The sequence below is a fragment of the Artemia sp. Qi Xiang Cuo genome, chromosome 9 (genome assembly GCF_049724085.1).
Source record: "Artemia sp. Qi Xiang Cuo chromosome 9, ASM4972408v1, whole genome shotgun sequence".
Lineage (NCBI taxonomy): Eukaryota > Metazoa > Arthropoda > Branchiopoda > Anostraca > Artemiidae > Artemia > Artemia sp. Qi Xiang Cuo.
The window spans coordinates 63300878-63313196 of record NC_142802.1 but is presented as its reverse complement, the minus strand read 5'-3'; the positions used below and the strand labels follow the sequence as shown (position 1 = coordinate 63313196).

Below are 12319 nucleotides of genomic sequence, written 5' to 3'. Positions count from 1 at the left end.
CTGAAATGGGTTCTTTTGTAGCAATACTGACTACCACCCACCTAACTCTACCAAAAATACAGTTTGTAATAGTTGGCCTTTTATTAAAGTCAAATAAAAAACACGTCTTTTCAAATGAAAGTTAAGAGCTAGATTAAAACTTGAAACGAAATGAAAACATTCTGCATATGAGGGGACTGTCCCCCTTCCAACCCCCACTCTGTATGCCAATGTTTTACTAGTCTTTTACCAAAATCATTTTTGAGTGCAACAAATATAATTTTCCATTTCGAAGTATTTTGCCTTTCAGAACAGATTATGGTTTAAAGCAAATGTGCATCAATAAGCCCTTCCATTCTCAAGGGTTTATGTAAAATGCCTTTTATCACATTCCAACTGCCCTTGTCTTTGAGTGTTTGAGCATTCGTTGTTGATGCACTGAGGGAAAATGGTCAACCTTTAGCGTAAAGAGCGGGGGGTTGAGAGGGGAGGAGCAGTCACCTCATACACAGAATAGTTTCTAATCATCTAAGTTGTTTAAATGTTGCTCTTTACTGTCAATAGAAAGAAAAACTTGTTTTTTATTTAATCAAGAACTGCCACTTGGAAAGTTAGAAGAAAAAGATCGCCTACCTTGACTGAATATTCAGGTGGTCTGATTTGCGTGTTTTAGGAATTTTGAATTTAGGTATCTGAATTCAGATGATTGAATTTAAGTTTTAGAAAGTAAGCTTATTCCTTGATTTTAAGCTTATTCTAAATTTTATAATACCAACACATCTAGCGTCGACTCAAACCAACTTTGACAAATAATGCATTATACCATTAGTCGTCGAACAGAATTGAACACACCCAATACAAATTATACTAAAATATCGAAAGCGTAAGCTTTGATTTAAATGTATGCCATTCAATCAGGGAAGGGCAGCTGTGGTTTTTTCCTTAGACTTCGTTTCAAAAAATGACCTACTTCCATGAAAAGTTCACAAAAATAGCTCTTAATACGACGTTTCAATATGAACTCCAATTTTTTGCCACGAAATTAATTAGGAAAATACATTTCTATGATTCAAATGTATGCTTTTCAATGTAGCTCCCCTTCCCTTCTCCTATATTTCTAGAATAGCCTCAATTTTGGTTCCTGTTGAAGTAGAAGTATACAGCCACACTGGTATGCTTGTATGGTATGCATACCAGCATACCATACATACCATACCATACCAGCATACCATACCATGCATACCAGCAATTGATCTGGTATGAATACGGAGTTAGATCTCTAGGTTTAACTATGGTAGTAGTTGTTGGATTATCTTAGTTGTTTCTGTTGTAATAATATCATTTTTCTGGAATCCGTTAATATGAAGTTATGGAGACAAAATATGAAGTTATAGTTTGTTGAAGGATGAGTGCGTTCAGAATTATACTACTATACAATTATACTTGTATACTAGTACAAATACTACACTATACTATTCTATACTATTATAATTCTACACTATTATAGAATTATAAAAAAAAATTGTTAGAAAACAATCGGTCAATCTAATAACAATCGAAAACGAAGCTTCTCCAAGTGCATATGCTAATGAACATAACAAATTTTTAAATATCATCAAACTTAATAGTTTTTCCTCAAGAGCACAGGGTTTAACATTACTTTAAGACAAGTCCAAGATAGGCGGTTAAAAACAACTTTCAAATGCTCCGAGGCAAGGGGCCCAAGGAGGAAGTAAACTAAAGATTTTGAATTCCGAAAGAATTCATATTGGTCCCTAATAAATAAAAACAAATATTGCTGTCTGTTGTCTATCATAAATTGACCAGCCAAAGAACAGACATTGAAAACCAAACAAAAGAAAAAAAACAACAAAGAAATAGAAAATAAAAAACTTTCTTTTTCATGAAAATGATAAAATATATCGTTTTATTTTATTTAATTTAATATCAGTTATTCACAAAAAAATTGACATAAACAAATCCCCTCCAAATGGCACAGCATGATATGGAGGAGGTGTAATAAAACAAATCCACAAAAAGAAAAATAATAATAATGATAATTAACACTGAACCCCGGAATGGGTTAAAAAAAACAAACATAACTACAACATTATGGAGTCTGCTATCACTAACTTAATACTCAACACTCTTTTGTGAGGATAGGAGAAAATTTTCCCCCGAACAAAAATTTCAAGTCACCTAAAAAATAACTAAAAACTATGATTCTTAAGTCTCACAGAAAAATTAAAACATAGCAAACTTGCCTTGATATATCCAACCTACTAGAAATTTGTGGTTACATGAGAAATTTACCGTTATAGAATACCGTACTCTCTTTACTGAGCTTTGATATATGCCTTATGCGCCCCTTTTAGACATAGTCCAGTAAAATTACGGTTTTGAGCCGGTATTTGAGGAACACAAATATTTTTTTGCACAAAAATATTCAGAAAAATTTCCTCATTAACATATCCAAAATCAACCATGCAGAAATACCCTTTTTTCCACTTAAAAGAGGGGAAAAAGAGGGGAGATCTCGAATTTGAACTTCTGCAAGATTTTCAGGAGTAAAGGTCGTTTTCTATTAATTTGGTTCCAGGAGACCGAAAATGACATCAAAATTAAAAATTTTACCACTTAGCACCCCATTTCCACCCTAGACGAGGTCAGAAGGGGTAAAAACACTATTTGTGGTATCATAATTATATAATAATAAAAAATTGAGAAAATGAGGACTTGGAATACTAAGTGATAGAATTCTTTCAATTCTGATGACATTTTCAGTCTTCACAGATTGAATTAACAGGAAACGAACTTTCAATCCACCAAATACCGCACGAATTAAAATTCTGATTTTTCACCCCGCCCTCCTCTAACCATGCTTGGGTGGAATTGGGGTACTAAGCAATGGAATTTCCTATTTTGATATCATTTTTGATCTCCCTGGACTCGAATTAACAGGAAACGACCTTTTAATCCAGAAAATATTGCAGAAACTTAAATTCAAGATTTCCCATTTCACCTTTCATTTCTCCCTCTTTTCCCTAAAATAAGAGATATTTCTGCACGGTTGATTTTGGGCCGATTTTGAATATATTATTAAGCAAATTGTTCAGAACATTTTGGTGCCAAAAATTTTTTGTTGCTCAAATGCCAAGGTTTGGCCTTTTTTTCGTAGTTTTACTGGATTAACAATGCAATCTGCAAAGTTATTTTAAGAGCAAAAAAACATCTCATAGACCAAGTCTATCCAATTTGGAAAAAAATAAAATTGGCATCTTAAGTAAGGAAGACAACTTAAGCCAGATCTAAAACATTCATTTAATCTGTTTTATTTCTCAACAAAGCCGCTACAAGCAAGAAACATCAAGTCTCATAAAGGCGAAATTAATACTGCAAAGGAAGCTTTTAAGCCCAATTTGAAAGTAATTGCAAAAGCTGTAAGCTGTTTCATTAAAGGATGTACATGTTCTAGGGGGAAAACTTTCCCCCTAACTAGGATTTTTAATTACTAATTATGAGAGAAAATTGAGAAAAATCCCATAGACTAAGCGACCGACGGATTTGTGACTTTAATGTTTATTACGTTATTGTGTAACATTTTAAACTGTAATGGTTTAGATTATTTTGAATAGCATGACATTATCACACTATAGCCATAGAAAGAAAGATTGAACCACACTTTTTGAAAGGCCTACATTTTGAAATAGGGTCAGCCAGTCGAGTATCCAAAACTATCTATAGGCAATTTCTCTGGAAAACATCTAGCAAATCTTCCTCCGTTTTTCAGAGCGCCTGGAGATCTTCCTTCAGGGCTATCCCAAATTATGGAATAGCAGATACTATACTAATCTAGTCTGAAATGATCCAAATTGATTAAAATTTTCATCGGTTTTTTTATGAGCAATATACCTTTACGCAATATACCTTTTATCAATATACCAATATACCTAATTACGTGGAATTAACACAAACTATTTTTGCTACGTTCTGTACGTTCTGCTACGTTCTGCTACGTTCTGTTCTTAGAACACAAGCGTTCTAAGATGGATACGAGCAAACTAAAACATTGCATTTGAAGCTGCAACTCTTTGGGATTTTCCCATTCATCCTTTGAATCTCAGTCTTGACCCTGAAAAAATACCCCGGGATTGTTTTTTTGGTATTTGTTAAATGTCCCGACCACACTCAAGAAGTTTGATCTGTTTAAAACCGGTTTCTCTGTTCACATTCAGCAGTGAGATAAAGAGAGATAAAGTGAAATAAACTAAACTACTATTTAAGAACAGAAGTGCAACTTTTTCCTCTTCTTTGGAAAAACACAGAACCGAAGTTGAACATTTTTCTCTCCTTTGGAAAAAATTCAGAACAGAAGTTAAACTTTTTTTCTCTTCTTTGGCGAAATTCAGAACTGTAGTGTCCCTTTTCTCTTCTTTGGATGAATTCACAACAGAAGTTTAACTTTTTTTTCCCTTCTTAGGAATATTCAGAACAGAAGTGTAATTTTTTTTCTCTTCTTTGGAGAAATTAGGGAACTGAAGTGTGACTTTTTTCCCCTTCTAAGGAAAAATTCAGACTGAAGTTGAACTTTTTTTTCTCTTCTTTCGGGGAAACTTTTTTCCCTTCTTGTTTTTTTTTTGTAAAATTTATTTTTGGCTGAAATGATCCTAGTTTGATAAGCTTCACCTTTTCTGAGTTTTTTTTCTTGAGTCCGGGATTGTGTTCGACTATTATGATTCCAAAAATAAATTTCCTCGACCCAATCAAAATAAATTCCCACCAAAAAACAAGTTTTGCACAAATGCAGTTTGAATCTAATAGCCTTCATTGAAAAGATAGTGAATATTCCGATTTGAACAACAGAGAAATCAAAATGATGTATTCATAAACTTCGTCGACATTACCAATGGATACAACAGGGTCGATACCCATACGCGGTGCATCTGACGCAAAACCAAAGGACCAAAGTAGGTTATGATTCAGCTAAAACTTTTTTTTTGAAAAATCTAACAATATATATATATATATATATATATATATATATATATATATATATATATATATATATATATATATATATATATACAAACTGAGCAACACTATTTTTTTTATATTTAAATAACATCATCAAAGGAAGTTAGCCCATCTATTTATCAGACTTTCATTAGTTCAAGCTTCAGAAAAAATAAAACTAAATCAAACAACATATAAAAAAGTGCCAGGATCAGTAAGAGACATGGATTTCTACGGTAGAACTTTCATTTGACATTTGATGCATAATCTCTTGTAATGATAGAAAAGGATGGTGCAAGGCTGTACCCAGGGGGGGGGGGGGGGGGTTTAGCGGGTTTGACCACCCCCCCCCATAAATGTTTGTCCGACTAGTAAAAAACGTAACAAAAATGAATAAAACACATTTTGATGTTTTTTTAAAGTTGTTTTTTGTAAGACCTCCCTCCCCTACCAAAAAATCATTTTGTAACACTCCCCCACCCCCGAAAACAAATCCTAAATATGACCCTGGGATGATACGACTTTTTTTACATAAAGGTGTCGCTTTTGTCTTCAAATACTGCACAGTTACAGTTTGGGATTTTATACAAAGATGTAATATCGTTTTTCAAGGTTTGCGTGGGAAAAGGGGTGTCCAAAAACCAACGACTTTTCTACAAGGTATGTAATTTAATGCACCCGGGGGTTAAAATGTTAACCCCTCAAACAATCTAATACATTTATATCTAGGTACTTTAAGAGCATCAGACCATTTTTAACCCTGCTACCACCTGGAATGAAAGTTGTTGCCAGGGCCTCATCCAGGGGGGAGAGGACCAAGTTTGATCCCCACCCCCTGAAATATTTTTCCGATTCGTAAAAAAGAAACAAAAATGCATATAAATTTTGTTGTGTTTTGTAAAGTTTTTGTACTCCCCCTCCTCCCTAGACCAAAATCCTTGATAAGGTCTTGGTTGCTGCCCTTTTCATTGAATCGCAATTAGGGTGAGAAGTTTTGCACCGTTCACTGCTTCCAACTTGCAAGGAAGTTCAAGTCCCATAATATATGAAAAAAGGTTCTTTGTGAGTTGTGGAACTTCATAAGTTCTAGGATGGAAGTTTCATTTAAATTCTGATGCGGATCCTTTGTGAGTTGTTTGTTTGTTTAGGTTCTTTGTGAGTTGTGGAACTTCATAAGTTCTAGGATGGAAGTTTCATTTAAATTCTGATGCGGATCCTTTGTGAGTTGTTTGTTTGTTTAGGTTCTTTGTGAAAAAGGTTCTTTGTGAGTTGTGGAACTTCATAAGTTCTAGGATGGAAGTTTCATTTAAATTCTGATGCGGATCCTTTGTGAGTTGTTTGTTTGTTTAGGTTCTTTGTGAAAAAGGTTCTTTGTGAGTTGTGGAACTTCATAAGTTCTAGGATGGAAGTTTCATTTAAATTCTGATGCGGATCCTTTGTTATTACATCTTCAATAGATTTTGCAACCATTCAAAACACACTTCGTCAACAAAGCTTTGGCATCTGTAATAATTGTATCTACTGTAATGGTTGTATTTGCAGGAACAGATGCAATGTAATTAACCTACAGCCATTTTTAAGGCTGCGTCTTTAAGACCTGCTGGTTTTATAATCTCCCTGTTAAAGGTATCAAAAGTAGTGATTTCTGTAGTAAAATCAAAATGACAGTTTAATAATAAAACGTTTTTTCTTTTATCAAGTTATACCCAAAATGACATGGCATTTCATAATGTATTTTAGAAAATATCATTCTGTTGATGGATATCTTTTTATCAGCGACGCTACTTGTAAAAGAACCAAAAGAGCCAATGAAGGCTGTTCTTTAGATTCACAATTAAATAATTTTTTTTAACTGACAGAACATTAAACTGGAGCAACATTAAAATTAAAACGAACAGAAATTATTCCGTATATGAGAGTGGCAATCCTTTCCTCAACCGTCAATCCTTATGCCCCGAACCCTCGTCACTTAAAAAGGGCACTAAAACTTTTGATTTTCATTCGATTAAGCCCTCTCCCGATCTTCTATGACCATTGCTTTGATACGATAACCCCTTGAAAAAAAAAAGAAAAAAACCGCATCCGTAATATTTCTTCTGGCAAAAAATACAAAATTCCAAATAATTGTGGATAGAAACTGGAAGCCTCCACAGTAGGGTTCTCAGATATTCTAAATTTAATGGTGTGATTTTCATTAAGATTACTCGACTTTTGAGGGTGTCTCTCCCCATTTTCAAAAATTAGTCAAGTTTTGTCAAGTTCGGAGCTTTTGTTGGGTAACATTAACCTTAATGAATTCTATATATTTGGAATCGGCTCAAAAAGTCAATTCTTTTGATGTATCAATGGTTATCAAGATTCCTTTTTATTTAGTTTCGGTTACTTTTGGATCGAGTTGCTCCTTACCTAAGGTTCATTACCACGATCTGCTTGACCAACAGAATAATATTGAAAAAAAGGGTTTTAGTTTCCAGATTTAAATCCAGACTAATATTTTAAAAATAACAAAAATTAAGTTGGGAAAAAAGTTATTTTTTTAAGGAAGGTAAAAAATGATTTGTAACTCTTAAATGAACATATATTCATATGTTCATTTATTTAAACGAACTTAAATGAACATATATTTAAATGAACATAGATATTCTTAACTGTATAGGCGGGACGACCTGCTATACATAGGAAAAGATTTTTCAATACTTCGTTTAGTAGGTACTCGATTTTCAAAAGCAAAAATATGTTTCCATTTTTTTCTTTTTTAAGATCTGAAACTTGAAGGCAAAGCAAGGATTCCTAAATTCCTGAAGGATTCAATTCCAAGGATTCCTGAATGCAAATTGCATTCGGTAGGTTTCATTACAAGGTGACGAATATGATGTTGTGTAAGAATACCCTGTATAGTCACGGCCGTGGGAAAAAATTAAACTTTTAAGAAGCCTTTTTTTGGAGGGGGGGGGGGGAGACAGCGAATAGAATTATGTGTTTGAGGAAATGGAGCAAATAATTTCCTCTGGTCCTCACAAGGAGTATACAGTGCAGGCTCTTTAGCTAGTCATAAATACGACTATTTGACAGGACCTTACTTAATCAGGTTCTTATAAACTTGACTGCGCTGCAGTGAGTTCTAAATTTCGTTCTAAAAGGTCGGAAGTTCTAAATTTATTAATTATTAATTAATTACTATTAATATTACTAATATTTTATATTATTATTAATTAATGATAATTAATAATTTTATTAAAAATAAAATTATTAATTTTTCTCAGAGTTTCATTAACGACTTAAAGTCACAGTAAAGTCACCCCGAAAGACAACCAAGGCCATATCCAGGGGGGGGGGTTCTTACACGTAAAAATGTAACAAAAATAAATATAAACACATTTTTGATGTGTTTTTTCAAGTTTTTTTGTACAAAAAAACAAAAAGCTCAAAGCCTAGTTTTGTAGTCCTGTAAAATTCTGAAAATATGATATACATTCTTTTCGTTTTAAGCATTAAAAGCAGCCCACGGTTCTTTTAAATTCTAATAGCTCATCATACAAGCACTTTTTAAATTATTAAAAAAGTATTGATACTGTTTCAGAACTATTTAGCTTTTTTTTAGATGAGAGGCCGCCTGGAAGAAAAGGGGAAAAAGATTTGAGAAACAAAATTACTAAAGGATATTGCATTTTTCTGAGCTTTACACAATGTAACATCTCCTCTATATTGTTGATCCTCCGATGGACAATGGGGACTTTAATTGACGGGCACCTGAGTTATTAATATTAGACAACAGAGACTGAATATATATATATATATATATATATATATATATATATATATATATATATATATATATATATATATATATATATATATATATATATATATATATATTACCTTTCTATGACAAGTCCAGGTGGTGTCACAGGAGTATCAGATTCTGAAGCTGATGTCTGCATAAATACTCTTCTATCATTACTCGATCCGGGTCTTCTGAGGTTCCCTGTAGATCCGTATTCTATTAAAAATGAAATAAATAAAATTCTAGTTTTAGTGAAGGGCTTATAATTCTGATTGAACGTAATATTATAGGCTATATAACGAAAAAGTTGATATAAAAGCACAACCTTGTCTCAAGTATTAATGTTCAGCAACAGAGGAAACATGTAAAGAAATTTTTTCATATAAAGCATTATTTTAAGGGAAATATTTAAGCACGTGACAACATAAATTAATCTAACACCAAAATTTAATTAAATTCCTACACTTATCAGTAGAATACAATTTCATATTTCTTGGCTAAATTTGGTGCAAGACCTCATGTGATGAATGTGAATATTTTGTGAAAATTGTGAATAGTTCTTCTGTATTTGACGTTAGTTTTTGAAAAGAAAACAAAAAATCTTATAAGCAATTTAACCAAAAAATGTCCAGACTTTTTTACTTGTTTCCTTATATTCTTGAATACAGAGAATAAGCTTAGGTATATTTCATAATTTATTTTGTCAAATTAGCCTCTACCGATTGCAGCGCTCTACTGACAACCATCGGGTATATGCCATAGAGGCAGACCCACAAACACCACTCACCGAGCGTAGCAGACAGATCTGCGAAACCTAAACACCTCAATCCAGCCTCAGTGGGAGGATATACTGGTAGCAGCAAATTTCTGGGAAGATTGGAGGCTCCTTTTTGGTGCCTCTGGAGGCAAAGGCGGAGCTAAGGTCTAAGATAAACCTCTAGCTTATTTGGTTTCAGTGCTGAACAACTTCTTGTTCTTTATGGTATTAATCTCTAATTTTAGCATACGTTCTTGTAAATATATGAACTACGAAATGTAACTGAAAATAGTAAACAAAAAGTCACTTAAACTTGAAATCATTTGAAAATTAGACTTGGTCAGGTTGGCTTCTATTAGGATTGCATTTAAATTAGATTTTTGTTTTCAGTTCTAAGTTAACGCGGTTCAAAATTAACAACAAAGTTCAGAAGTACATTTTTTTTTTAGAACTTGCCTTTAGTTCGGTAAAGACTATGATATAAGCTAACCCTCCCTAAAAGAAAAATGAAGCAATTGAAAGACCACAAACATTGGGTCCCAAGAGCCACATTTTTTCTCATTCAAACGCCAAACAGATAGCGGATGCAGCAAAAACACGGAATTATTTATATGAAATTGGTTCAAATTCCTTGTTAAAATACAAACGGCAGAACTAAAAACACGGTGTGGGGTAGAAAATCAATTATTGCTTTAATTTTTTTTTTGCATACGCACATTCCAACAGTTAAGTTGAAATATTTAAGCGTATCCATTAATTCGTTACGTACATGCACTGGCAAAAAAAAGAAAATTCCTGACAGAAGAAACAAAAACGACAATTTCTTATTAGAAAACACAGCTGTACAAATCAATATAGACGAATAAGTGCTGTATAACTAGTGGAAAGTCTTTAGCCCCATAACAACAGTTCACCATAGCTACTTCGGTAGATGCAGTTAACCTTTTTAAGGCTAGGTTTTCTTCCGCTTATTCCGTTTTAATGCAAGAAATAAAGGCACTTTTCTGTTATAGCAGCCCCAATCAAGAATTACGCTGATTAAAACTGGAGAACAAACCTAGAACCAGTTTTTCATCTGTCTGTATTAAGAGACAATTAGCACACGCTCAGTGAAAAACAAGTGGCAAGTGACACAATACATTAGACTTATATAATTTGGGCTATATATTTGCATATTCGGGGGGGGGGGCTAAATATTTGGACAGCATGAAGTCAGAAAACAATTCTCGCCTCATAATATGCAGAATAATTATAGGTAACACATTTTGCATGCAGACCCGCTATACCTTACCCCCCCCCCACCCCTCAATGTGCAAATATATAGCCCAAATTTGTTTCTAAAATATTATATTTTCATCATATATATTTCATTAGGATTAAGCTAACTTGACTTCTTGAGTGGGGTCGCTATAACAGAAAAGTACCGAAATAAATATCAAATCAGAGACATAAGTCAGAGTATTATGAAAAATATAATAAATGGCAAAATTATGAAAAAAACAGTTCTATGAAAAATATAATAAATAGCAAAATTATGAAAAAAACGTATTATGAAAAATATAATAAATAGCAAAATTATTAAAAAAAGAGTATTATGAAAAATATAATAGATAGCAAAATTATGAAAAAAACACTATTATGAAAAATATAATAAATAGCAAAATTATGAAAAAACAGTATTATGAAAAACATAATAAATAGCAAAATTATGAAAAAACAAAATTATGAAAAATATAATAAATAGCAAAATTATGAAAAAAACAGTATTATGAAAAACATAATAAATAGCAAAATTATGAAAAAACAAAATTATGAAAAATATAATAAATAGCAAAATTATGAAAAAAACAGTATTATGAAAAATATAATAAATAGCAAAATTATGAAAAAACAGTATTATGAAAAACATAATAAATAGCAAAATTATGAAAAAACAAAATTATGAAAAATATAATAAATAGCAAAATTATGAAAAAATGGCATTATGAAAAATATAATAAATAACAAAATTATGAAAAAACAGTATTATGAAAAATATAATAAATAGCAAAATCACGACCAGAAAAACCAATTAATTCTTAAATACAAAATCCTACAAACACTTCAGTTCCCTGAATACAGGGAAAAAGATATATAAGAGGTGCAATTTAAAGTAAGTACTTGAGATTTATATGTATAGTAAGTAAGTACAGTTGTATATATACATAGTAAGTATGTATAGCAAGCATAGTGAGTATTTGAATGTTTTACTACCATGAGCAGTAAACTAAACAAATCTTGAAATCCAATGCTATTATTATAATATATTAATATATTATAATATTTTATATTATTATTGCAGGCAATACCAAACTACCTGAGGCAGTATAGCTGCCCCCACTTCTCCTCCATCTCACTCTTTACAGGACCTTACTCGTTTCCTGTTCGATACTAACTCCTCGTGGTTCGATACTAACTCCTCGTGGTTCGATACTAACTGCGAAGTTCTGAATGTCAACAGTTTGAACTTTCTGATTTTCTCACAGATGTTAATTTTTGCCCTCATCATTCTGAAATTTATCTTCACAAGGTCTTAGCAGACATACATTAAACTACATCAGGTTTCTTGGTAATTCTTCTTGATGAAAGTCTCTCCTTTGTCCATCCAAGTCTAATTTCTAATTTTTCTTTTTCGAAACGACCCTCTAATATATGTGATAAAGCAAGAGGTCTTATCCTTAAACATATCTTTCTGCTACAAAGCTATTACTTAGATAATTTCGAAGACAACACTACTTTTCCATGAC

At 32.3% G+C, this 12319-nt stretch overlaps 1 protein-coding gene across 3 annotated transcripts in view; it reads right to left on the bottom strand.

The window, feature by feature from the left end:
- LOC148948916 (ral GTPase-activating protein subunit beta) overlaps nt 1–12319 on the bottom strand; it is a 258402-nt gene that overhangs the window by 115824 nt on the left and 130259 nt on the right. For all 3 annotated transcript variants that reach the window (XM_089094831.1, XM_089094829.1, XM_089094830.1), the window contains exon 9: nt 8872–8992. In XM_089094831.1, the coding sequence (XP_088950957.1) occupies nt 8872–8992 (121 nt within the window). The remainder of the gene's footprint in view (nt 1–8871; nt 8993–12319) is intronic.